This window comes from Oryctolagus cuniculus, chromosome 5, assembly GCF_964237555.1.
Source record: "Oryctolagus cuniculus chromosome 5, mOryCun1.1, whole genome shotgun sequence".
In the NCBI taxonomy this organism is placed as follows: Eukaryota; Metazoa; Chordata; class Mammalia; order Lagomorpha; family Leporidae; genus Oryctolagus; species Oryctolagus cuniculus.
In genome coordinates, this window is record NC_091436.1 from 123101337 (window position 1) to 123129283 (window position 27947).

The window sequence follows — 27947 nt, forward strand, 5'->3', positions numbered from 1 at the left end:
AAATATTTCTAATATGACACTTAATGCCATAAGTTTCTTAGGCATATAACCCCCTTCTATGTTGTTGAATAAGACATGAATAAAGTAAATAATTAGTAAAAGAAAGGCACAAATAGCAACAGAGTTTTTAAATAAATTATCAGAATTTTAGTATATGAAAGGGTGGTCTTTAAAACTGATGAACAATTGCCAAGGTGGTCTTGATAAGGAACGGTTTAGTCAACAAATACGGTTGGCCCAACTGTCTATTCACTTTGAGGAAATGAAAGTAAATCTTTTTTCACCAAAAGCTAACTCCTGAAGGACTGAAGATTTAAATATATTAAAGATTTTTTTGTTGACAGGCAGAGTGGACAGTGAGAGAGAGAGACAGAGGGAAAAGTCTTCCTTTTACCGTTGGTTCACCCTCCAATGGCCACTGCAGCCAGTGCGCAGCGGCCGGTGCACCAAGCCAATCCAAAGCCAGGAGCCAGGTGCTTCTCCTGGTCTCCCATGCGGGTGCAGGACCCAAGGACCCAGGCCATCCTCCACTGCGCTCTGGGGCCACAGCAGAGAGCTGGCCTGGAAGAGGGGAAACAAGACAGAATCTGGTGCCCTGACCGGGACTAGAACCCTGGGTACCAGTGCTGCAGGTGGAGGATTAGCCTATTGAGCCACAGCGCTGGCCTAAAATTATTTTTAAAACTAAAAATGTATTAGGAAAAAACATAGAAAAAAAATTTTACAATGTTTATGTAGAAAAAAAAATCCTTAGCAAAATCTCATTTAAAATGTTATGGAAAAGATTGACAGATGATATTTCCTGAACATTCAAATCTTTTGTGCAGAGGAAAACAACAAACAAGGTTTGAAAATGAATCTTGATGTGAATGGAATGGGAGAGGGAGCGGGAGATGGGAAGGTTGTGGGTGGGAGGGAAGTTATGGGGGGGGGAGCAACTGTAATCCAAATGCTGTACTTTGGAAATTTATATTTATTAAATAAAAGTTAAAAAAAAGGTTAAAAGATGAAAGACATGAGCAAATATTTATGGCACAAATGACAAGGAGCTAATAACCATTGCATATAAAGGTCTCCTAAGGATTAATTCTTAAGAAGCAGATGAATATTCCAATAGAAATACTTAGAACAATGATTTAAACAAGTCAAACTCAAAAACATATAGTCAATAAAGATTTGAAGAATGTGAACTAGCCTTACTAATAATCAAGGACATGAATATTACTATAAGATAAAACTTTTGCCTATAAGTTGGGCAACATGAAGAGGGTGTCGGAGTCTGATCAAACAGACAATTCTACCCTTTATCAGGGAGAGTAAATGGCTACAAAGAGGCAGGGCACTTTGGTCATGTCTACTAAAACTCAAAAAATATATCAATCTTTTGAAGCAACATTTTACTTTTAACCTAGAAAATCCTGGTTTGTCTGGAAACTTAGCAGAAAAAAATATTTGAGAGTAAAGTGTGGGAAGTCCAAAAAGCTTTGAGAATGAGTTTGTTCTTCATTCTGTCCTCAGTGTGCAGCCTTGAATTTTTTGAGAATGCATTGGCATGGTGTTTTAGAATAGGTGGAATCCCAGGTTCTAGAAGAATCATTTGGGAAATATGATTGAAAAATTTGCTTTTTGCTCTTTGGAAATTATAAAAAATGTGCTATTAACGTGCTATGGCCATATAAACAATGTTTTCCAGTAGATCTGAAAGTTTCTGTCTCAGGATTGCATGAGAAATAATATATTTATTTTATCCTTATTTAAAAATAGATCACCCATTAAGAGTTTGTAACATCTTTAATTTTCCTATTCACAAATAAAGACCCCACAGAGTCCGTTTTGTAGATTCTTTACAGCAGGCCTGGTGATGTGTGTTTCATCCTTTGGCTGTCAGTCTCATTAGATACTAATGCTCACATTTGTTAGGAAGATTGATTAGAAACATATATTCTTCCTTCTGAAAAGAGCAAGCCAATTGGTAAGGAATTCTGATGGGGATCAAATCAGCAATTGTGACTTCACTTAAATCAAGTCAAAGGCTATGAATTCTAACTGGCTCACAGTCCGCAGCACATATTAGATTCTGTTTGAAGAGAAATTTAGGGAAATAGTTGATATATTCTTTTTCCTTAGAATTTAGGTCTACCCTTTTCTTTTTCTGCAAGTGTGAAACCGAAGTAATTATCAATTTATAAGTTTGCCCAAATAACCAAATCAATACATATGAAAGCATTTAGAAAAGTTGTAAAAGAACTCTTGTCATTTCTTCTTGTTAGATAACTGTCACCTCTTTGGAAGGCTGTTCAGATATTTTTCTAAAGCAAACAATTCAAGAGGAAGCTCAACTCTGCTTTTTACCTACTGTAATTAATCAATGTCAGGTGTGGAGATGAGAAGTAGGCTTGAGCCAGGGATTCCGGAAGGGCTCGGTCCTCATTGCTAAGCTGAAGGCTTGGCTGGAAGGGAGAATTCGGCACTCTTTCTGGAATGTTCTTAATCATCCTTCAAGGGCTTCCTGGTAAGTCCTGTTGCACGGAACTCCTGGTGACCAGAGAAAACCTCAGTCACACGGGCACTGCAGAGAGCCAAACAGTGAGGCTTGCAGTTAGGCCTTTGACAATCAAATCGGGCTGGGTTCATCTTCTGCAAGAAACAAACTCTACCAGGATGCCAGAAGATGTATTGAGTGATGAGCTAAGAACACCAAATCATGATGAATGAACTTTTCTGTGATACAAAGCACAGACTACGTAGACAGAAAAACAGAATCCTTGTTAACGGAGTGGAAGGTTGAGCAATGCTGAAAAACCAAAACAAGAGAAATGCTGTTAAGCTGAGGTTATAATGAATGCTAAGGAACCAAGACTCATTCAAAGTGTGTCTTAATTTGTGATAAAAAAGGTTCAGAATAAAAGCTGGGTCACAAATTATACTCTGAAAAGGCATCCATTCAATGAAACACGGGAAAGATTAAGTTGGGATTCTTGAACAAATTGACTCAATAACCCAGCAGTGTTTGCAAATTGGGTCTGGAGCTCATAGCTTTGTGAGTTTCTCATAATCTGTGGAGCTACAATCATGATGTCCCTGCAGGACTAGGAGGGTGCTCCAGAAAGTTTGTGAAGTGGAATTAAAAAATATTTATTTTGATGCAAAAAAACTGAAATATATGTATACAAAGGGTCTTCAAAAATTTTCTGGAAAATATGCATTATGAAAAATTTTGCATGGATTTCAAATTTTTTATGTATCAAAATGAACTTGTCTGAATTCCATTTTCCATGAACTTTCTGAAGTACTTTCACAGGTCAGTGAACAGTGTGAGAAGGTCTGCAGATCTGGAAGCCCTCAATAAAAATAGTGGTGGAACAAGTAAAAGTTTAGTGACTGCTCAAGTGTCCCAGGGAGGGTAACTAATTGAATAATCATTTTTGTATCTTCCAGACATAAACTAGGATTCTTAAAAGTCATCTCTCTGTTCCTAAATCTGAACACATGACATACATGGAATTTGTATAACTTAATTAAATAAAAATAAATAAATAAATAAAGTCTTTCCTGTATTCTGAATTTCAGGGCTGAATTTTCTATAGTTCTTGGGCCTTCTCAAGAGATATTTAGCAATGTAATGATCAGTTTGAGGAGAAAACAAAATAAAAATCAGTAAAAGTTTTCATTATTTCCAGGCTTAAATTTGGTAACTGGGTGACATTAACGAAAGAACAATTAAATTATCAGTCTACAAAGTGGGAAATAGACATATAGTAGACTCTGAATGTGAATGGAACTGAGCTCCCCTTATTTTATCTCTTACTTTATAAATGAGGAAACCAAGTTCAAGGTTTTTAATCTTGCACAAGTCCTCAAAGATAGGGGATAAACCTGAGAACAAACCTAATTCATCCATATCCCTTCTCACTATTATGATAAATATGGGGAAACATGCTAAATTATAAGATACACATTTAACACTATTGTGCTCACATGTATAGATGTCCACTGAGATTCTGAATAATCCGTGTTCTTCCAGAAGAAGTTTTCCTGGCTCCTAAAATCAACAAAACCTTGTAACATTTTTCTAGTTGTGTAATAGGTTATCTTTTCTGTATTTCCACATATTTGTCCCACTGTCTTCTGTATCTGTGTGTCTAAAGTAACACATACATACAAATCACACATCTTTTTTCCAAGGCAAGTGGCTCAAAAGGAAGATCTCCATGAAAAATGTTTCAAAAAAAAAATGAGAATTAAATAGAACCAAAGTTTTATATTCCTTTACCTAATTCTATTTGTCATGATATGTTACAGCTCCTTTGTGGAGACCTGCTCTTTCCATTGATGCATGTGTGCATGTGTGTGTGTGGTATATCTGTGCACATGTGGGCATGTGAACCCAAGACAGAGAGAAGAGAGACGGCTCTCTTGGGAATTCTATTTATAGAGGAAGAAACATAAGCCCATAAATACTGAACCCAGAAAAGCAACCCAGAGTTCAACTGTGCCTAAGATTAGGTTGTAGCTAAAAATGCTGGGAAGTATAGGTGTGAGCAGTTCCAACTAAGCACCACTGTTGATAAGGAGACAGCTGTTGACATAATAAATGATACTTGAATTCCATAAATACATAACTTAAAGAATAGGGAGATAACGGAGAGCTGTCTCCAGAGGCATACAGCAAATTCTATGATTGTTCACTGTAAACTGAAGGACAGGGATTATCAGGAATGAATTCACTTAAATGAATTCAAGGAAGTGTGTGGGGGGACTCCCACCATAGCCAAGCCTTCCCACAGAAGCTCACGCCGACACAGCTGTAGGTCAGGCATCACTGGTCTCCAGCTGTCACAGAAGGAGGTGTGATATAAACAGGCCAAACTCTAATGACAGCAGCAGTTGCTCATCTGTGGGAAGGACACAAGGATTCTGAGAATGTTTGAATTATCAGGACCCTTCCGTCATAGAAGAGAAGTGACGAAAATGCTATGGGCTTTATATCTACTAAATGCAAAGTGACGTGGAATTTATGATTGCTCTGTGCACGCACACACTACACGCACACACAAAGTATTTCCTGACATCCTCTGGCCAGGGAAATGCCTTGGAGGCAGATAATTCAATTTCTGTAAAAATGTACTTTTATCACCTTGAGGCTGGGATTCATCCATTTGCACATCAGTGGTCATTAACCCAGGAACATATTTTTGTGATAAGCTAATATGAATCAGAAGTCAAATTCATTTTTTAAAGATTTTATTTATTGAGTTGAGAGGTAGAGTTACAGACAGAGAGAGAGACAGAGACAGAGACAGAGACAGAGACAAAGAGAAAGGCTGGTTCACTCCCCAAATGGCCGCAACAGCCAGAGCTGGGCCAATCCAAAGCCAGGAGCCAGGAGCTTCTTCCAGGTCTCCCATGAAGGTGCAGGGACCCAAGGACTTGGGCTGTCTTCCACTGCTTTTCCAGGCTGTTAGCAGGGAGCTAGATCAGAAGAGGAGCAGCCTGGATATGAGCTGGTACCCATATGGGATGCTGGCACTGCAGGTGGAGACTTAAACTACTTCATCACAGCACCAGCCCCTTAAGTCAAATTCTAACACAACTCTAGAAAGAGATAAAGCAAGATAATGGCTAAGACCCTCAAGCAATCTTCCACAGAGACACCAACTTCAACACCCATTCAAATATCGTGTCACCCTCATAAGAGTCAAGGAAGCCAGGTAAAAGACCTCAGTGCCTGGTTTCTGCATGGTGATAAGAAAAGATGCATTGGGGTGGGCGATGTGGCCCTGGCCTGAAGCGCCGGCATCCCAAATGGGCGCCGGTTCTAGTCCAGGCTGCTTCTCTTTGGATCCAGCTCTCTGCTATGGCCTGAGAAAGCAGTAGAAGATGGCCTACGTCCTTGGATCCCTGCATCCCCGTGGCAGACCTGGAAGAAGCTCCTGGCTCCTGGCTTTGGAGCGGCGCAGCTCCAGCCATTGCAGCCATCTGGGGAGTGAAACAGAAGATGGAAGACCTCTCTCTGTCTCTACCTCTCTCTGTAACTCTTTCAAATAAATAAAATAAATCTTAAAAAAAAAAAAAGAAAAAATGCATTGAAGAAAAGGTTTCTGGGGTCACCAAGAACCTTTAAAGAAAAAGCAGATACAAAGTAACATATTTCATATAGCCTATTTTCCATGCATTTTTAGAACCCCCTAGGAAAGATCACAGCTGAAAAAATAGGCTTTATGTATGATAGTTCTTACCCTGCATCTGATGTGTGGGCTTGTCCGGTGAAGCCCACATTGTCGGCATCATGGGGCTACAGCATTCTTCGACAAGAAGCACCAGAGACACGTTTCAGTGAACATGTCCATTTATTGACAATCAGGTACAGACTTTTAAAGGGCAGGCAAAGAGGGAGTAACTGGTTCAGGGCAACACTAATTCTATAGGATAAAGCTGATACTGGCACTTCTATGCTCCAATCAGCTTGAGGGTCAGGTAGCCTACGTAGCCTTCCAGGTGGTCCTTATGTGTCTGGGCCATACCCGGGAGCTGTTTACCTGGTTGACAATTACAAGGCCCTTCAATGAAAGTGGAGTTTGGGGAAAAGTGCTTGGGGCTCCTGCCACCTGCCAGTAGTCAGGTCATGTGTGGCTCTCAGTGTGCTTGAGTCCCCGACCAGGGTCCTGGGAGGCATGGTGTGCAATGCCCTGTTAACCTCCTGCATGGGCTAGGCAGGCCGTCTGCCAGTCAGGCACAGGATCACCCACGCTAATGCTTTCTCTTTTCTCTTTAGATCAGGGGGCAGTGCTGGTGGAGATGATGCGGTTTGCCTGAAGCTTGGAGCACACCCAGGCAGCAAGGTAAAAACTGGAAAAAAACAAAAACAAGAACAAAACAAAAGCTGTGTTCTCTGTACTACTCTTGTCAAGGACACTTGGTCCAAGAGTAGATTATTGAGTTTGGGAATCATAACTTTTTATCTTTTACTGTGAAGATGTGGAAGAAACATTGAGAGGCCACAGGAAAGTGTTCCTTCAAGCTCCCTTGATGCTGTCCAACTAAGCTTTTAGCAATGCTCTAAAGTGTTCTGTATCAAACTACCCAACATCGTGGCCACCAGTAACATGTGACTACTGAGCAGCTGAAATGTGACTAGCATGACTGAGGAACTGACTTGGAAAATTTAGTTTATTTTAACCACAATTAAGATCTGGAGAGCCACACATGGGTATTGTATGAGGAGGTCTTCAAAAAGTTCATGGATAATGTGTGTCATGAAAGAATCAAGTATGGATTTCAACTTTTTTTTCTGCACTAAAATAAACATCATTTACTTTCATTTTCCATGAACTTCCTAAATCCCTCATGTAAGACAAAACAGGTATCTCTTTTAAATTATTTATTTAGTTATTTTTTATTTATTTACAAGGTGGTGGTGGGGTGTGTGTGTGTGAGAGAGGGAGAGAGAAAGAGAGAGAGAGAGAGAGAGAGAGAGAGAGAGAGAGAGAAATTGATTTTATCCACTGGTTTACTCTGCAAATGCTGGCAAGAGCAGAGGCTGGGCCAAGCTAACGCCTGGAGCCCAGAACTCAGTGCAGGTATCATACATGCGTAACAGAACTCAAGTACTTGAGCCATCACCTGCTGCCTTCAAAGATATGTGTTAAAAGGAAGCTGGAATCTCAGGTGGAGCTGGGACTTGAACCCAGGCATTATGATACAGGATTTAGGCATTCCAAGTGGCATTTTATCCACAGAAACAAATGCCAACCTATGGACAGAAAAGTTCTAATCTATTATGATTTTGCTTTGATACCAAATAACCTTGTTATAAATGATCAATTTTATGACCATGACAATGTGTTGAGTTTCGTCCAAATTATTTAAGATAACCAATAGACTTGAGGACAGTTTATTGCAAATTGGGTCAACTATAAAGAAGGAATCTGTTGGATAGTTTCCTTACTATCCTTAGCATTTTTGTTTAAACACTTTAATTCTATCCTTGTGATAATGGTTCTAAGGGTACTTGGTTATTTTAGTACTTACCTTTCTGGAGATGAAAAGGAAACTTCAGTGGAATATAAAACCATGGTTTTCAAAGAGCTCTGTTCCAGCACAATTTTCTTGTAAGTTTGTCAGGATGGAAATTTACTACTTCTGCAGTGGGAACAGAAGTAATGGTGCCACAGCCTCTGTGAAGTGGAAAAGTAATCAAGCACTCAGGGATGCTAATGAGCTCAGTGGGGCCCTACCACAGCATGCACTTTCACATTGTGGCTGGAATCACTCCCATTTGGGCCTCAGCCTTACATGGTACATTGCTTGTCTAGTCACAGACCGAGCACCTGGCTGTCCATGCACCGGCCAGTGGAGAGCAGAGGGCCTGCTGACAATGAGACTTGGAGTGCTGTGGCTCGTCTTTTTCTTCACTGTCACTGAGGGCCACGAGGGCTTCCCAGTGGTGAGTTGGCCTATGTCCCTTTTTCTTTTCAACCATCTCTCCTGTCTCCTTCTGATGATTTGGAAACCATCGCTTTTTAGACAACTGAAACTACAGACTATCATGGACTGGGGGTCAGAGTTCCTGGGTTCTTGTCTCAACATTACCAGTATTCACCATGAAGTTGTTTTCATCAGCTTTTGATTGCTAGAACAAAGTGGCTGAGCAACTAAATTTATTTAAAAAAAGGAAGTATATTTTGGCTTACAGTAATGGAGGTGCATATTGCAAGATAGAGTGGACCCCATTGGTTTGGCCTCTGCTGCTGGGGTTATCACTGGCGGAATCTAGAGGTGGCTCAGAGCATCCCACAGCAAGATGCAGGAAGTGTGTGTTTGTCTGTCCATGTGGTCTCTCACAAAGCCTCCAGGATTCAGTTGGGGGGCCCCTTCCTATTGCCCTTATCCGATCTAATCACTTTCCAAAGGCCTCACCTCCATACACCTTAATTTTATTGCTTCCATTCTCTTGGTACCATTAACTTAGATTAGGTTTAGACTTTGGGAACTAAATTCACAAGTTAGGGGAACAAATATTTAAGCCACAGCAGTGGCCTTGGATGAGTAATTTAATTTCTTGGAGCCTATGTGACTGAACCACAAAATGAAGATATTCAATTACACCATCTTGGTTATCTTTTCTAGCTCAACACATTCTCTACTATGGCCTCTTTGGTGCAGGAAAAGCACATGGATTATTACCAATCCTTGGACACCATTTCCTGTTAACACTCACTTTCTTGATATTTTGCTCCAGGGCCTTGTTTTAAAGTTCTCTTTGTGCTGATGACTCCACAGTATCCATCTCAAACCTCAACCCTGAACTTTTACGCTGGCCTTTTTACTTCATATTGTTACTTCCAGTTGGACACTCAATAGTCCCCTCAACTTCATATGTCCAAAGTCAAACTCTTGATTTTTCTCATCAGGTTTACCCATCATTTCCTATCTTAGAAAGTGGTCTTACCATTTGTCTAGCTGCTTGGCAGAAAAACTTGGTATCATGCTTAACTCTTCTCACATTTGAAGTCTAAGCCATTGGCATCACTTTTCGACTTTACTTTAAAATACATACAGAATTCCAACACTTCTTACTGTGTCCATGGCTGTCACCTAGACCTAGTCCTTGGACATCTCTCATCTGCTTTATTTCAATAATCCCTGACATGCTGTCATTACTTCCGTTTGTTCTCTACATGCCTTCATGATCGAGCTTCCAGAAAGTCAACTAGAACATGTGTTTTAGAATCTTTCAGTGGTTTCAAGTCAAAGGTAAAACCCTTTCAAGGGCCCATAGAGATCCACATGACCTGTCTCCCCCAAGATTCTCTGCTCTCACTCCTTCCTTCTCCCTGCTCCTCAGCTACTCCAGTGTCCTCCCTCTGCCTTCACATACCACATATTTTCTTATTCATGGGCCTTTGCACATACTGTTCCCTCTGCCTTGAAAGCTTTTCCTCCAGGGATCCTTAATTCTCCCACCTTCAGGTCTTTGCTTAAAAGTTGCCTCAATGAGGACTTTCCTGGCTTCCTCCCTGCTATACCTGGCTTTGCTTTCAGATTCAGGATTTCATTTTCCCTGGGAAAACCAAGATGGAAGGCCTTTGAAGTACAACTCTCCAAAGCCTCATCATAACTAACTTTTTCTTTTTAACAGAGAAATGATAACATGAAAACAAAAAGAGAATTCAGTGTGGATAAGAAAAAGAATTCAGGTGAGACATCACTAGATAGTGCGGTGCAGTGAATTTCTGTGCCAGGAGAGTTCCAATCCCAGCAGTGCCTGATAGATATTTGTTACATTAGAAAACACCCAAAATCTGCAAAATTAGAATAATAGCAGTTTCTAAAAGCAAGACATTTATGAAGAATAAATCATACAATATAGGCATAACATTTTGCACCTTACCTGGCAAATGGCTGCTCCGTATATTTCCTTTTCTTCTTTGCCCTGATTCTAATCATGTAATTAATTAATGGGCACAACTCTTAATCTTGGAATGAGTTGTGTTTTGAAATTTAGACCTGATGTTTCAAGTGCTGACTGCATTTCCTCACAGAAACAATGACGCACACTGGTGATATTAGGTGCCTGGTCAGTCCACAGAAGCCTTTCTTTCATGCAATGAATCTGCTATACAATGATGTGCTGATAGTACTATGGAATCCATCACCATACGAGGCTATGATTCCTTGGAAAAAGTCAAATCAAAAGTTCTCTTTTTTTAAGATTTATTTATTTATTTGAAAGTCAGAGAGAGAGAGAGAGAGAGAGAGAGAGAGAGAGAGATTGAGATTGAGATTCCATTTGCTGGTTCACTCTCCAAATGGCCATAATGCCAGGGCTGGGCCAGGCCTAAGCCAGGATCCAGGAGCTTCTTTTGGGTCTTCCACAAGGGTTCAGGGGCCCAAGTACTTGGGCCATCTTCTGCTGCTTTCCCAGGTACATCAGCAGGGAGCTGAATAGGAAGTGGAGCATCTGGGACTTGAACTGGCCAGCACCGCAGGCTGAGGCTTAACCTTCTACTCCACAGTGCTGGCCCCTCAAATCAAAATTTCAAGTTGGAGTGCCAAGAATACATTTTCCCCAACAGTACAAATGACAATAAAATACAAAAATTATTTATTTGGCTGTTAATATGTACCAAATAGTATTTAAAGTGCATGAGATGAATTCAAACCTCACACCGACCCTCTGAATTAAAGAAAATGTCATTTTTATTTACAGATAGTAAAACTAAGGCACAGAGCTAGGGGCAGGAGCCAGGATTCAAACCCAGTCAATCTTGCTCAAGACCCAGTGCTATTAACTCTTGACAATGTAGCTGGAGTAACTCTTTTTTTCTATTCTTCATTTCTCACCTTCTTGGGAAGTTTAAATGGTAATGCTCTTAGCTCCCACCTGACTTTCAAGACCTAGGGCATAGTTTCTAGCAGGAAAGAAGGTGCTGAGAGTAAGAGATGGACTGAAAGATTGGATTGTACATAGATGAGCCCCAAAGGATCTGAAAGCCCTAAGAATATCATAACAAGTTTCAGATGAATGAATCTAAAGGAATTTTGGATGGGAGAGGACTCATAAGGTTCATCTTCTCCCCCAAATCAAAAACAATGAATGGCTTCTCCTTGGGAAAAAGGACAAGTGCTCCTCGGAAATGATTAGCTGGAAATGAGGGTGCACTAAGCCTCAAGTTAAGGTGTAACTCTGTGTGGCTTTTGTATTTTACATAAGCACTCAAACTCGCCTAATTAATAGAAAAGAAGAAAGTGCTCTTTGGAAAGTGTGAGATTGGGGGCTTTATATTGAAGATACTTCATGGAGCCCAGAGAAGGAGTGATAAGGATTTTCTCACCTCCGGTCCTTTCAGTCTTGACATCTAGGACTTGAGTCTGCATGGAGATTGAGGAAGTATGTAATGTCAGGAAAGTGATGCTGGGGAGACTCAGAGAACACAGTGTTTCTTGCCTGGCAGAAGTACAGGTTGCATGTATATTAGGTTTATGTGGCAACTGCCTGATTATGTTTACTTAGGATGTTCATTTTGGGTAAATGCCTGATGAGCAGAACTCAGCACCAAGCAGCGTGTGCTCGTCCATGACCTTTAGCGTGAATCTAATGAGGGCTTTGCTGTCTTTTCCTCAGCCATATCCCACCCCACCCCCCAACAGCCAGAGACATTTCTGACTCCCTGTCTCTCTTTAGGACCCATCCAGGAATATGAACTGCTGCTTCAGGTGACCTATAGAGACGCAGAGGAGAAAAAATTCTTGGAGAATTTTCTGGAGCTCTTGAATCCTCCACCATTATGGTTCTACGGGCCAGTGAAGATCATCAGAGCAAAGGCCACCACGTGTAAGCCAGCAAGCTCTTGCTGGAGGGTGTAAACAGATCAATCAGTTTAGGTTGGATTATGCTGTAGAAATGGTCATCCTTAAATCTCTTTGACTTGAAGCAATAAAGGTTTCATTTCTTCTTCATGCTCCACTTCCATGGGAAGTTGGCAGAGGAACTGTGTCTGTGGTCGTCAGTTGGGAACCCAGGCTGATGCATCAGTCCCTATCTGAAATGTTCCGATAGTGAGCAATGAAGAAATAAAACCCTGGAGAACTTCACTGAAGTAATTGAATTGTCTAACTCAGAAATGACAAAAAATTCTACTTGTGATTTATTGGCCAGAACTGGTCCCATGGCCCTATTCAATCTCAGAGGGCCAGGACATGCAATTTTAATGTGTGCTTGGAAGAAATCAATAAATATTTGATTGACAGCACTAATAACCATAAAGGTGATATTATGAGAGGTTAAATGATTATTCTAAAGCAGGTATTCTCAAAGTACTGTGCCCAGGCCAGCATCATCGGCATCAGGAAATTGAATGAAAATGTAAATTCTTTTCCTTATCTCAGATTTGCTAAGAATCTCTGGAGTGAGATCTTCCAGGTCATCCCAATGAATAATGAAGTTTGAGCACCACTGATTACACATTGTTTTGCGTATTTTCACCAAGGTTTGCTCCATTTTTTTTTGATTATTAAAAAGGGTGACTTTTGGTGAGAATTTCAGGTGCAATAGAAGAAAATGAGCATACAAAATTGGCTGATGAAGCTTTGTCATCTTGACTTCCCCAGTTAAATCTCTCCACCTTTGCCATCTTGCTTGTAAGGCCTATATTGGGGTGGTTACAGGTTTACTGAGAGGGTAGTGACCAAAATACCCTCTAGATATTTGCCTACATTCCAGGTATTCTTTTCTGCCTCTCTCTTTTATTGCAACAGATAGCCACAGGGCACACATTATTCTTTGAGAGCTAAGCCCAGCCATTTTACTGCTATGTTTCTGATATCAACCTCAGAATTTATTGAGTTAGACATTTCCTTATGTTGCCATCCTGGACTCACCCTTCAGGATTTTGGTGAGAAACTCTTGGTTCAGATTCTAAGTCAGAGTCAATGATTTGAACTTTGCAGTAGTCAGTTCATAAATGAGGATCCATGAGACCAAGTTCTATCTTTTCTGCAGACTGTAGCAGCCTGAATGGAATATTGCGGTGTGGCTGTGAAGATAGCTACACATGGTTTCCTCCCTCATGCCTTGACCCCCGGTATTGCTGTCTTCACATGGCTGGATCACTCCCAAGCTGTGAATGTCATCTCAACAACCTCAGCCAGAGTGTCAATTTCTGCGAAAGAGCAAGTAAGCACAGGGTCTGTCCCACCCCATCATTTTTTTTTTTTTTTTTGACAGGCAGAGTGGATAGTGAGAGAGTGAGAGACAGAGAGAAAGGTCTTCCTTTACTGTTGGTTCACCCTCCAATGGCTGCTGCGGCCAGTGCACCACATTGATCTGAAGCCGGGAGCCAGGTGCTTCTCCTGGTCTCCCATGCTGGTGCAGGGCCCAAGCACTTGGGCCATCCTCCACTGCACTCCCGGTCCACAGCAGAGAGCTGGCCTGGAAGAGGGGCAACCGGGACAGAATCTGGCACCCCGACCGGGACTAGAACCCGGGGTGCTGGTGCCGCAAGGTGGAGGATTAGCTTATTGAGCCACAGCGCCGGCCTGTCCCACCCCATCATGCAACAGAGTGGGGACTCCAGCTGTTGGCCTCACTGAGGAGAGTCAGTGTTCACAGAGAAATTCAAGAACAGTGATGATATTCTCTACTAGGTGCAGCTAAATGCAGTGGGCCCTTCATAAAGGCAGAAGAAACAGAAACACAAGTTGATGATTGGGCTATCACTTCAACCTCTAGGTACATCCAGGTCAGCTCTGTAGTTACATGATTCTGTTGAGATTTAGGGAGATTCAGTAAAATACCAAGTAGGGAAATTGCTTGAATAAGCAATATTTCTCTCCCTAGCCCTTTTTCACTTCTTTTGCCAAGATCAATTCTGGGCAAAGGGAAGTCTAGAGGTGTGAATGTAGGGAGGAAAGAAATGCTCAAAATTATGAATAAGTATGTGTACTGAATGAATTACCAAAGCAAAACACAAGTAAATGTCTAGCTTAGGAGCATGTGGAAGCTGAGTGAACTACTCTTGACTTAGGTTTTTGTTCAATGAGGTGAGCCAAACATGTGAACTCCAGTACTGGAACAACTTTAAGAAGTTTTCCCAAAGACAACTCTAGTTATCTGAAAACTCCAGATTTTGGTGGTGCTGAGCAAGAATGAGGGAGGAGCCTGAAACAGACTAGGTTAACCATGTATCCATGGTACCCGTCCCCTTCTCAGGAATGCAAGTTGTGGCAACATATATTTATTAAGAACTGTCCTTACAATCAGATATGGGACAAATTCTAGGAAGACACAAAGAAGCATTTATACATTAGCAGGTTAGTTGAGGCCAGGTGGTCCAGTAAGAAAGAAAACAATGTAATTTCTTCAACAAGTATGGATGAAAGCCCACTTTTTGAAAGATGGTCTTGTCTCATCCAACTTCAAGATATACAAAGACGCATCAGACAGGGGCTTCCCACGGAGTTATGGAATCGTGTGTAGATGAGACATGCACACAGATGGGTGTTTGGGCACAGAAGCTATAAGGGAGTATGAACAAAGTACTGTGGGGATGCATCTGGGGACCAGGGGAGGACTTCCAGGAGTGGTGACATTTGATCAGGTCCTAAATGAAGGTTAGATAGGATTTTTCCATACAGAGAACTGTAGCCTCCTGAGAAGGACAAGTATTATAATGGATGAGTAATGGACAAGTAAACAACAGACATGTTGGGGTTAGCAAGTAGTGGTTTGCTTTTACAATTTTTTTGGGGGACAATAATTAAACTGAATGCCTAGTTGGGATACATGTCAGTGTTCAGTGACTGCCTAGTGATATGTGAATGCTCATCTATTTACTTACTTGTCATTTGTCCTGGTTTCCAGCACTTTCACATTACTGTTCCAAATCACCATTGAAAACTCTGATTTTATTCTTCCTATATTATTTTTTGCAAACATGTATTATGAAAAGAAATTGAAATACTACTGTTGAATAGATGAAATCTAAATTGTACTCCTGATAAAATCAAGTTAGTAATTTACTGTATTCATGAACTTTTTTTTTTTTTTTTAAATCTCCAAAGAGGTTTGGGGCACTTTCAAAATTAACGAACGATTTACAAAAGACCTTTTGAATTCATCTTCTCCCATGTACTCCAAATACACAGCTGGAATTGAACTTCAAGTAAGCACTTTCAACTTATTATAAGGAATTGATTGCTAAATACAAGTTCAGATGTTTTCAATTCAGCATGTATATTTGATGCATATTATTCATTTATTTTCAATGTGGTATTACACTCCTTGAGCATTTTCTTTCTAGGAAAGTTTAGCAGCTGACTTGTTTACACTTCTCTTGTTTTCAGTGTTGCTCACTTATTTGAGTAATGCTGTGCTAAGGGTTTTTGGTTATTTTCTGTTTTTTGATTGGCCAAAAGAAAATTTTCATGACCTGAGCTTGACCATCAGCACTTGAGATTCTTCCATGAAGAAGACCCTCTCGTTAGAGGCTGATGAGAGTCACCAGACAAAGCTCTGTAATTCCTTATGAAGTCACATAAAAGCTAGATTAGCCTGGGATAGTGGCTCAGCTGTGGTTCTAACCATAGGGCATGAGCAAATACATTGCAGGTAGATTTGTTTTAGGTACTTATGGAGATCAATGGCTTGTTTTTTAATAAGAAACCAGATTTTGAGTCAATTTTTATATTATCTGGCATCGAACATATGCCCTATTCTAAGTAGCTATTATCCACTGATTATTTGCCATCTTAAAAATACATTTTCTGTGTTTTGTGTGTGCCTGCCTGTGTGTGTGTACACATATGCACTCAGCTGCTATTTTCACTGTATTTGTATGACATTCAACTACTTCCCATTGTATTTCTTTGCCTTGCTCATTTGCTACTGTTGGTTTATTTATTGTCTGCATCTACCTTTTCCTCAAATGTCTTTCTGAAGGGAAGGGACAAAGATTAACACATTGTGTTTTGTTTTCTTTCTAAGCTTAAAGAAGTGTACAAAGGAATTCAAGGTTTTGAGTCAGTTCAGGTCATCCAATTTCGGTAAGTAACACAATGTCTTTAGAAAATTTCCCCCAGGAGCTGGCACTGTGGCGTAGCAGGTTAAGCCCCTGCCTGTGATGCCGGCATCCCATATGGGCACCGAGTTGAGTACTGGCTGCTGCACTTCTGATCCAGCTCTCTGCTATGGCCTGGAAAAGCAGTACCCATGTAGGAGACCTGGAAGAAACTCCTGGCTCCTGGCTTTGAATTAGACCAGCTCCTGTCCTCCTTTAGACGTCACCTTCAATGAACCATTACACGGGGAGCCTTCCCTGACCAGCTTTGTGTGATGTGCGGTCTCACTTCCATCTGCTTCTCTTATCATTGTCTCTGTCCCTCATAGTACTTAATACAATTTTTAAATGTATGTTTGAGTATTTGCTAGTTCCTCGTTTCCTATTTGCTTTGCTTCCCCAACTAGAATATAGGTTCCATGAAAGCAGAGACAAAATCTGTTCAGTGATTCCTATGGACTCAGTACCATGTATACACAGAATGGGCCCTGAGTGATTGGTTGAGTAAATAGTGAATCCCACTTTTCTTTCTACATCAATACTGCAGAGAAGGAAGCATTGCTGTTGGCTATGAAGTTATTGGCTCCAGCAGCACATCAGAGCTACTGTCCTCCATTGAGCAGGTGGCAGATAAGGCTAAGGCAGCCCTTCACAAGCTGTTTCCATTGGAAGATAGCTCTTTCAAAGTGTTCAGAAAAGGTAATACTGGATTCCCATTGTCTGCTTTGGTTAGCAAATTCCTTTAGTTAGTAGCTCATTTGTGTCTTCAGGAAGTAGGTGGGCAGTGTTTCTGATAAACAAATGGTCTAAAACTGACTTTCAGTAGAAATAGGTGGCTGTTTTCCCTCACTGTGATAAAACTAAACTGCAGCTGACTATTTCAATTCCTTACTAATGAATACTCTGATCTCCATCTCCCAGTGTAAGCGTTGTGGAAGGCTGATTTCACTGCAGACTGGTAAACACATTGAAAGAGCCCTGGGGCTAACAATATTTCTAAATCACAATCCAAGGAAAGAACGCAATTATCTATGGTTTCACACGCACTCACACAAATTCATTACTTTTTTCTTTTCATGTCTTTCTAAAAATTTATTTTTGATGGACACATGGTAATTGTGTGTATTTATGGAAGACAATGCAATGTTTCAATACATGTATATACTGTTTTATGGTCAAATCAGGGTAATCAGTGTATCTATCACTTTAAATATTTATCTTTTTTTCCAATGATAACATTCAAAATCCTTTCTTCTATCTGTTTTGAAATATGCAATATCATTCAACCATTAAAATGATTAAATAAAGGACATTATGTTGTGTGAAATAAGCCAGGAACAGAAGGACTAATACTACATAATATCACTCACATGTAGCACCTAAAAAATAGTTGATCTCCTGAAAGTTGACAGTTGAATGGTGGTTAGCAGAAGCTGGGGACAGTGGGAGGGTGGGGGAGGGGAGGTGGACCAATGGGTTGCAATTAGAAAGGAAAAATAAGGTCGTGTTTTGTTTCATGGTGTGGGGACTCTAGTTAGTGATACTGTATTGTATATCCCTTTTACTTCTGTACGTTTAATCTTAAACCTCTACTGCTAAAATATGTGCCACTTTTTCTCAGTGTTTATTTAACATTTACTAAGAGATCAAAGTGTCTAGGCAATTAAGACAACAATTAAGAAAACAAAGAAAGATAGCAGCCCTTGTGGATCTTCCACTCAATATCTTCATCCCCCAGTTCCGTTCATGCTATGTCTTTATTGTTAAGGGCCAGCTGCTAGGGTACTTCCCTACTGTTGCAATGGGAGAAGCTTTTAAAGGGGTTAAGAGGTAAGGGGTACCTTTACATAGCAACTGCTGATCTTCTAACGTATCATTACTGTTTTGTGCCATAGTCTCTTAAAGATTTTCTGGCTTTCTAGTGTTCCCTTAAAGAGTAAAAATGTTTCCTAACAGTGATCATATCTTGCTTGATTTTTACCTAATACTCATTTACATGTTGGTACATTGTTAAAGTGATATTGCCACAGATTAGACACCTGGAGGGAGGAGCCAGTTCAGGGAAGGGGACTCTTTAAGGAAAAGGATGGACACTGATAAAGATGAAGCTGGACATCGAAGATGAACTTCTGCTTAGAGAGTCTGCCTGGGTTTGGCTCTGCCATATGACTTCCAGAACATTTAAACATTTCTACATGGTTTAGAAAGCACACTAGGATATTCTGAGTCAGTTTTCCTTTCTGTTTTCATTATTTTTCAGCCCAGTGTAACAACATTGTCTTTGGATTTGGTTCTATCAACGATGAGTACACTCTTCCCTGTAGCAGTGGCTACAATGGAAACATCACAGCCAGGTGCCAGTCCTCTGGGTGGCAGGTCATCAGGGAGAACTGCGTGCTGTCTCAGCTACAAGAACTGCAGAAGGTGAAGCATTTCTACTTTGTGGATGAATCCTGGTGTTGAGACTCACATGGGGATTTCCCAGTAAGCCTGGCTACTTGAGAGTGAAATATATCTGTATGATCATTGTTCACAATGCATAAGGCAAGGGTGACATGAAACCCTGGGAAACCCAGAGAGCATAAATATGAGGCAGAGTCTAGGTGGCAGCTGAAAGGGTCAGAAAATGTCAGACTTGATGTTTTTTAGGGAAAAGTGCAGAGGAGTTAATCAGAGATCTGTGACAGATGATAGAGTGGCAAGCTGGCCTCAGAAGTCCAGAAGGCCTGGAAATCAAAGCTCAAAATGCAGGTGTGAAACAGAGCCAGTTGATTAAAACAAGTGAAGATACACACATATGAAAAATCCGAGCAGGGAACGGATCAGGCAGAGGCAAACCACACAAAATGACAGAACTACAGTGGACCTTAAGGGCCATCAGGTTTACCAACTCCTTTTATAGATCAAGAAACAAAAGACCAAGGGACCAACAGTCTCTCTGGTTGCAATACTGTTAAACTTTCTAGTTTCTTTCACATTTGATTTCCAGTTCAACTCTGTGACCTTCATATGATACTCTAAGTTTCAAGTGTTAAGCAAGGTGAATAGAAAGAAGGAAGTAAATAGTAATTAGAACTCAAGTCACAAAAGAAGAACTTCAAGACTCCAAGTTCACAGACACTGTTCTGCAAGTAGATCTTCATGTTGAGCAGAATGATTGCCCCAGCCGGAGACCCTGCTGTTGCCCTAGAGAACCTCAGAACGCTATTTTTTAAGAGAAGGCTGTGGAATCTTTACTTTTCTTTTTCAGACCTCAGGGAAAGCGGATTGGGTCAGAAAGCTTGTGGGGACTGTTGTTGCTCTTGATTGCTTTGTCTCAGTTCTGGATGTGGAAAATAGTTGTGACTAGAGTGTCCCAGGGCATGAGTGCAGGCAGATCCCAGGTGCCCTGGCCAGGGAACAGCACTGTCAGCTGAGAAGAACAAGAGGGATCACAGGTGGATCTGAGCTCCTGGACCAACTTGTATTGGATGGATATTTTTCCTTTACGACTTTCCAAGTTATTGCAATATAGTGGAAGTGGATGGGAGCTTCCAGTAAGTAAAACTCCAAATCCAGTGACTAAGTGGAGGCTTGCACAGCCCAGTGCTCAGAGCACTATGTATGTCTCTCCATCTTCCAGTGCCTCAAAGAATTCTCAACATAGTCCTTATAACACAGGATTAGTAACCAGTAAACTTTATTCTACCCTCTAGTTTAGCACTCTTTGGAAGGCCATCAAATCTAACTGAAACTCAGTTTTTATATAGTTTAGATAATAATGAATATAAAATTGGTTTTTAATGAAATTTTTCAAGTTTTAGTTTCCTTGGTTTTAAATAAGAATGTTGAAGAGACCTCCCTCAAAGGGTGTTGCAAGAATCCAGTCAGAGGCCGGTATTGGGGCATACTGGATTAAGCTGCTGCCTACGACACTGACCATAGGGGTGCCGGTTCAAGTCCTGGCTGTTCCACTTCTGATCTCTCTCCCTGCTAATGTGCCTGGGAAAACAGTGGAGGATGACCCAAGTGCTTGGACCCTTGCACCCATGTGGGAGACCTGGAATAGGCTCCTGGCTTTTGCCTGGTCCAGCATTGGGCCATTGTGGCCATTTAGGGATTGAACCAGTAGATGAAAGACCCCCCCTACCCCCCCCACACACCTTCCTCTCTCTATTTCTTATCTATGACTTTCAAACAAATAAATAAATCTTAAAAAATAAGAATTCAATCAGTGAATCCCTGGTAAAGTATTTTGCGCAATGGCTAGAATAGAGAAAACATCCAGTAACAGCTGTTGTTATCTGTGCTATATAATTATCCTACATCAAAATACACAGTGCAAATGTTAGTTTTGTGAGGCCAAGACATCTGATTTAAATTTGATGGAACATAAGCACTTCATAGTTTTTAAGAACTTAACCACTTTTATTTTTAGAATTTCAGTGTAATTGCAGACAATGCTACTGAGGCAGACATGTCATCCTTGGTGCACAATCTTTCAATCATCCTTCAGCAAAATGCTCCGACCACAGCTGGGAATCTGGCCTCAGTGGTGTCCATCCTGAGCAACGTTTCATCCCTTTCTTTGGCAAACCATTTCAGGGTGTCCAATTCGACAATGGAGGTATGGTCTGCCTGGGCTTGAAGGGCTCATGTTCAATGCTCTGTACTGTAGGAGAAATGACAAAAGCCTGAATGAAGAAGAGCCACTGGATAAGACAGGAAAGTTGCATCACAATCCTCTTGTGAGCTTTATTGCTTTCTCTGCAGTATACAAGGAACCCAAGCAGTCAATAGTAGGAGTTCAACTTAGGAGAGAGCTTTCCTGTGGAATCTTCCTGGGAAGCACCTGGTTTAGAGGAAGGAATAAGCTTCTGACTAAGTGACATGGTGCCAGTTTTTCAATATATGTTTATGGTCTGTAATTTTTCTTTCCTGTGACCACAGTTATGACTTTAGCAGTATGTATTTTAAGAACTCCCTTCTCTAGACTGGAGAATTCATAGTTTAGTTTGAGCATTAATAATTAATTTTAAACATTAAATACAAGATACATGGTCATTATAAGAATGTCAAAAAAGTGAATAATAATAAATGATCTGTCATCTGATCACCCTAGAACAGCCACTGTTAACATTTTAGGTAAGAAGAGAAACATAGGAGTTGATCAATAACTATTTATTTAACAAGTATTCTTCCATTTTAGATGTATGTGTTTTATATGTTAAAGTTTATTTCGATGTAGTACAATGAGTCTTCTAAAAATTTTTGGGAAATGTATATGATGAAAAACTTATGCATGGATTTAAAAAAATATATACCAAAATAAACTTACATTTTAATTCCATTTTCCCACAAACTATTGGAAGTATTCTTGTATTGTGTATTATAAAATCACAAATTTATGCATCATACATGATGTAAATATGAATGAGTTTAACTCAGGGAGTTAAAGAAAAGATACTCAAAAAAAATTTTTTTTTAGAAAACTTGACTACATGCTATTTACAAGAGACCAAATAAAATTAAATGCAAAGGCTAAAAATAAAATGAAAGATGAACACAGAGCAGACAAACAAAGCAAAAAAAAAAAAAAGCAGATTTTTTAGGGGTAAAGAAGTACACTGAGATTCTGGGCTAGAAGCCACAGAGATCGCATTAGGGTAAGACTCTACCAGCGTGACAGATGCCTGCACCTGAGGCCTGGGAACCAGGCCAGAAGTAAGACACTGGGTCCTACAGCAGAAAACGACAGTTTTCAAGGAGTTGCTTGGAAAAGGAATCTCTCAAGCTATCTGAAGTAAACAAAAGAACAAGAATGAATTCAAATTTGCACATCTTTGACATGAATTTAGTACTTCTGATGTTAGCAAAACAAACAGAAAATAGGAAAGCATTTTAAAGTGGTGTCTCCATCTTTGAGTGTCAAACCTTAGTCGCAGTGCAGTCATTTTACCCCCTCAGGAAGAAGCAAATTCACACTCATGCAGCCAAAATTGCAGGATGCTTTCTCATCCCATGCTGAAACTTCAGTGTGTTTACAAATGCCCGGGTGATCACCCTGGAAATGACATGATTCTGTTGACCCAAGTTCTGAACCCACAGTTCCCACAGGAACAGAGAAACAGAGCTGAATTGAATTGATGAGTTTGGATGTGGTTCTCGACTGAGCTGATTTCCTAGGCATTTTTCCTATACTTCATTCTAACGACAATCCATTCTTAGTCCTCTTACCTGTTTATTCAAAACACTAACTGAATTTCATCCTTCTATTTCAGGATGTTATCAGCATAGCTGACCATATCCTTAATTCATCATCAATAACTTACTGGGAAGTCTTACTGCAGGAAGAAAAGCATGTCAGCTCACAGTTACTAGAGACACTGGAAAACATCAGCATTCTGGTTCCTCTGACAGCTCTGCCTCTGAATTTTTCTGGAAAATTCATTAACTGGAAAGGGATTCCTGTGACTGAAAGTCAAGTCCAAGAGGGTTACAACTATCAGATGGAAATGTTGCAAAAAAACACCTCCATTCCTATCAGAGGCCACATATTAATTGGGCCAGACCAATTTCAGAGACCACTTCCTCAAACTATAATCAGCATGGCCTCATTGACCATGGGGAAAATTCTACCCATTACTACACATGAACATTTTCAGGTCAATGGACCTGTGATGTCTACAGTTATCCAAAACTATTCCGTCAGTGAAGTTTTCCTGACCTTTTCCAAGATAGAATCAAACCTGAGCCAGCCCCATTGCGTGTTTTGGGATTTTCGTAATTTGCAGTGGAACAATGCAGGCTGCTACCTCGTGAATGAAACTCCAGACACAGTGGTGTGTAAATGTACTCACCTGACCTCCTTCTCCATGTTGATGTCACCCTTTGTCCCCGCTGTGATCATCCCTGTTGTGAAATGGATCACCTATGTGGGACTGAGTATTTCCATCCTAAGTCTCACCTTATGCCTGGCCATTGAGGCTCTGCTATGGAAGCAAATCAAGAAAAGCCAGATTTCATACACACACCATATTTGCATGGTGAACCTAGCCCTGTCCCTGCTGATTGCTGATATTTGGTTTATTGTTGCTGCCACGGTGGACACTACGGAAAACCCTTCTGGACTCTGTATTGCTGCAGTGTTCTTTACACATTTTTTCTACCTCTCTTTGTTCTTCTGGATGCTCACACTTGGTGTCCTGTTGGCTTATCGGATCATCCTCGTGTTCCATCATATGGCCATGCCTTTGATGAAGGCTATCGGCTTCTGCATGGGCTATGGGTGCCCTCTTGTTATATCTGTCATCACCATTGCAGTCACACAACCTGGAGACAGCTACAAAAGTGAAGTGGTGTGTTGGCTTAACTGGTCCAGCGAGAGCAAACCACTTTTGGCTTTTGTTGTGCCTGCACTGACTATTGTGACTGTGAATTTTGTTGTGGTGATCTTAGTTCTCATGAAGCTCTGGAGGCCAGCTGTTGGAGAAAGACTGAGTCATGATGACAAGGCCACTGTCATCCGCATGGGGAAGAGCCTCCTCATTCTGACCCCTCTACTAGGGCTCACTTGGGGCTTTGGTATAGGAACAATGGTGGACAACCACAACTGGGCTTGGCACATAATTTTTGCATTACTCAATGCACTTCAGGTAAGAAAAATTAGAATAACCGGTTATATTTTGAACTAAATGGAATAAGTGTAAAGAACTCTGGTTAATACTGCTCTGGGAATTATCTCATCTCCTTGCCTCTAACAAAATTGAATCAAAACCAAATGGAAACAGTGAATAGAAAAACTCCATTTTCCCCATCATTTACCATAATATTGAAGCAAAATATTGGACTTTTTTAGTAATCCATTGCAAACCTTAAAGTAGCTTAACGTTCACGCAGCTGATGTTAATCTATCTTTCTGCTGATTCAGTCCTCTTTCTCTTTCCCAGATATCTAATAAAGCACACAAAGAAAGGAAATCAAAACTATTTGTTGGCTCTGAGTGGTGTAAAATAAATCCCCGGAGTGTAATAAAGCAGGAGCCAGCAAATGTGACCAGTAGCCTGTTTTTGTAAATAAGTTTTATTAGAGCACAGCCATGCCCACTAATTTACATATGATCTATGCTCTTGCAACCACACCAGAGTCAGGTAGTTGCATGATAGACTGTAGAGCTTGTGGAACCTAAAATGCTTCCAACTTGACTCATTATAGGAAAAGTTTTTTGATCCTTACTATAGAGGACAGGTTTCACACGGTATCGTCTGAGTGTTCAGACAGTGGGTAGACAAAGTAACACCTAGGTTTTGATGAATCTGGAAGAGAGCCTTCAATTCTGGTCCCGTGAAATTTTTGCTGGACTCCTTGGACCATGACTCAGTGAATCTTTGAGCTTTGGAGTTAAATAGGCCTGGACTCATACATCACTTAACCAACTATGTGACCTCTAACAAGTTACTTAATCTTTCTGTCACCCAATTCTCTCATCTGTGAAATAGACAATAATATGTTGCTTATATCATAGAGTAAACATGAGGGCTAAATGATAATTTAGCACTTGGGATAGTGCCAGGCACATAATAAATGCTCAATACCTGTCTTCTAACAACAGCTGATTCTCCAGTATTTAGCACACCAGCTATTCAGCACACCGCTATTCAGCACTTGTAGTAGTGTAGGTGGTAGTCATGGAAGGCATGCATCTAATGATGACGAGTTTGAGAGCTCTGATGAGAAAGTAAGGGTAGGTTCTTGTTGTCTGAACAGGCACCAGCTGAAGGTATTCTGACTTGGAGATGGATTTCAGGGTCCAAGAGAGCCTTTGCCAAGACTTCCCTGAGAGCTGTTCTTAAAGTAACAGGAAATCATACCCACTTTCAGGTCAAATCCCTTTACTTGTTCATTGGTTGGACCTCACTGCCTTCTTCCATCATGCATGGTGGATATTTATTAAATGCTTGGTCTAAAGAAAGGTCAAGATACAGCAGCAAAATGGAAGGTATTTTTTGGGGTTTGGCATGACTCAAAAAGGGAGAATGAATCTCTGCATGCATTTAAAACTTCATGCACACAACTATTTATTTATACACTCAATTTTTTTGAGTAATCTGTTTAGCTCTAGGCATTGTGGAGACTACACAGTATTATTGCCTTCAAGTAGAGAAAGAACAATTTCAATGTTGGGTAACAACAGAATAGTATTACATATAAATGCTTTCTTTACTGGAAGAGAAAAAGATAGCACATGTGATTTCTTTATTTTTGTTTAAGGGGTTTTTCATCCTATGTTGTGGAATATTCTTGGATAATAAGGTAAGTATATTACTTTCTATCTTCACCCCTTAACCCATGAAGTTTTTACTTATCCCTTCCAGTTATGAGGCCTTTATTAATGGATGGACTATGAGCACCTTTACAATAAAATACTGTAATTTCACAGAAAGCAGCCTGAAGACACAAAAGAGCTAAATTGTCACTGCTGCTAATGCATTTTAAATAGAAGTGATTGCAAGATGGATATGAACAATATGAGAAAAGAAGGGAAAGTCTTTTTACCTTTAATTTTTCTTAAAAATTTTTTATTTATATAAGAGAAACAAATTTCATATATTTCATAGTTTTAGGAGCATACTGATATTTTCCACCATGCCTTTCTTCCCTCCCTCTTCCTTCCTTTTTTATTTTTCTTTAATTTTTACAATGACATACTTCCAATTTACTGTATAATCTCCAGCTTAACCCTCCACTAAATAAACTATTTAACAAGTAGTAAGTAGAAAGACCACTGTTTTCAAGAGTCTAGACAAAAGCTACAAACAATAATCAAATCTCAAAATGTCAATTTGACTCATATACATTTCTTTTGGACTCTGTAGATCAGTTATCACAAATCAAGGAATACATACGATATTTGTCTTTGGGGGACTGGCTTATTTCACTAAGCATGCTGGTCTCCTGTTGCATCCATTTTATTGCAAAAGACAGGATTTCATTCTTTTTTTTTTTACTGTTGAGTAGTGTTCCATTGTGTATGTATGTGTGTGTGTGTATATATATATATATATATATATATACACCGCAATTTCCTTATTCAGTCAGCAGTTGATGGACATCTGGGTTGATTCCATAAATTATGGCCTGGTAATAATTCAAGAGCAAAATTATTCTACCAAGGGTGGATTCCCTCTTTCTCCTTTAGTTATCAATTTACTCCCAATATATTGAAATATATAGTTAATTCTATATTTCTAGAATTTTATATAGTAAATGTTAACTAGCCTCTCACAATAAATTAAGTCCCTAATGAAGAATAGTTCATGTAAAAGATAACAGAAAAATGTAAATAAACATGATTCATTATTTTGTCCAAGCTTTATTTAATTCTGTTGAGAGTGGTGAAGGCAATATGCTAATAGATGCGAATTCTCTGCCTTAATAAAGAGGTAAGACTATTTTATAGTTAACACAATTGTGAAACATGCACATAAACTCTTATTTATAAGGAAACAATTTACTGTACTTGATTGTACTACCTAATTTGTTTGCTTTTACCATTCACATGGTTGGCAAACTCTTTCCTTCACAAATAAATGTCAATTTACCAATTATTGCCAAATACTAATGTCTAGAATATGAATTATTATGGCTTATGGTACTATTGTTCTTTTATTCTAGCTATGATAATAGGTAAGGAGGCTAAAAAAATAATCTTTCCATTAGGTGCTCACATCTATGTCTACTAAGTGCTTCTGGGAGATGATATTATTGTATAACAATTTCAACCTGTGAGTTTTTCTTTACACATTTATATATGATTGTATAAGTGTGCCTCCTCTATATTTGTTTCTTTCCTTTACAGCTTCGACAACTTCTGTTCAATAAGTTTTCTCCATTAGTCAGTTGGAAGCAGACATCAAAGGTAATTACTTTATAATTCTATGCATCCAATGTCTGAAGTTCCAGTTTTGCATTTTTCTCTTTAAACGGTCTTGCAGCATTCCCACTTCTGTGTAAACCCCTTGAATTTCTTGCCACAATTATATTCCTGGTATGATGAGCAACCCATGGTCATACTCAACAAAGAGTTATTGAATGACTAAGGGTGAAAGCATGGACACATTTTTAAGGATGCTTGGTAGTGGAGGTGCTTGTTGTGGGCAAATATCTTTGAACAACATCATTTGTTGTCGTCTGACTTGCCTCCCAACACTAGAATCAGTAGGGGTCTTTTCTCCACCTGACTTTCTTGGCCTTTTGTAGATCATGGTTTCTTCTCTAGAAAGGAAAAGTGGGAGATCTTTATTAACTTTTAATATGTAAAAATTTGATTAGTCTCATATGGGATGTACTCTTTCTGAGTACTTTCTTTCTTTGGCTGGTATCACTGTCTCTGTCTCTTACAATCTGAGC

General features: G+C 39.9%; 1 protein-coding gene and 1 long non-coding RNA gene across 3 annotated transcripts in view; one reads left to right on the plus strand and one right to left on the minus strand.

The window, feature by feature from the left end:
• Positions 1–27947, plus strand: part of ADGRF1 (adhesion G protein-coupled receptor F1) — a 37534-nt gene that overhangs the window by 4149 nt on the left and 5438 nt on the right. Inside the window, exons 2-14 of one of the 2 annotated variants that reach the window (XM_008263018.4) lie at positions 6776–6842; positions 8316–8446; positions 10142–10199; positions 12188–12337; positions 13505–13678; positions 15565–15665; positions 16487–16545; positions 17107–17258; positions 18820–18983; positions 20977–21165; positions 22820–24193; positions 25809–25850; positions 27397–27456. In XM_008263018.4, coding sequence (XP_008261240.2) covers positions 8378–8446; positions 10142–10199; positions 12188–12337; positions 13505–13678; positions 15565–15665; positions 16487–16545; positions 17107–17258; positions 18820–18983; positions 20977–21165; positions 22820–24193; positions 25809–25850; positions 27397–27456 — 2592 coding nt within the window. In that variant the 5' untranslated portion in view covers positions 6776–6842; positions 8316–8377. The remainder of the gene's footprint in view (positions 1–6775; positions 6843–8315; positions 8447–10141; positions 10200–12187; positions 12338–13504; positions 13679–15564; positions 15666–16486; positions 16546–17106; positions 17259–18819; positions 18984–20976; positions 21166–22819; positions 24194–25808; positions 25851–27396; positions 27457–27947) is intronic. The other variant, XM_051854670.2, reaches the window with a different exon arrangement.
• On the minus strand, positions 1781–10736 carry LOC127493033 (uncharacterized). The gene is made up of 3 exons (XR_011388667.1): positions 8032–10736; positions 3979–4042; positions 1781–2794 (listed from the first exon to the last, which is right to left on the minus strand). It is a non-coding gene; the product is annotated as an uncharacterized lncRNA (long non-coding RNA).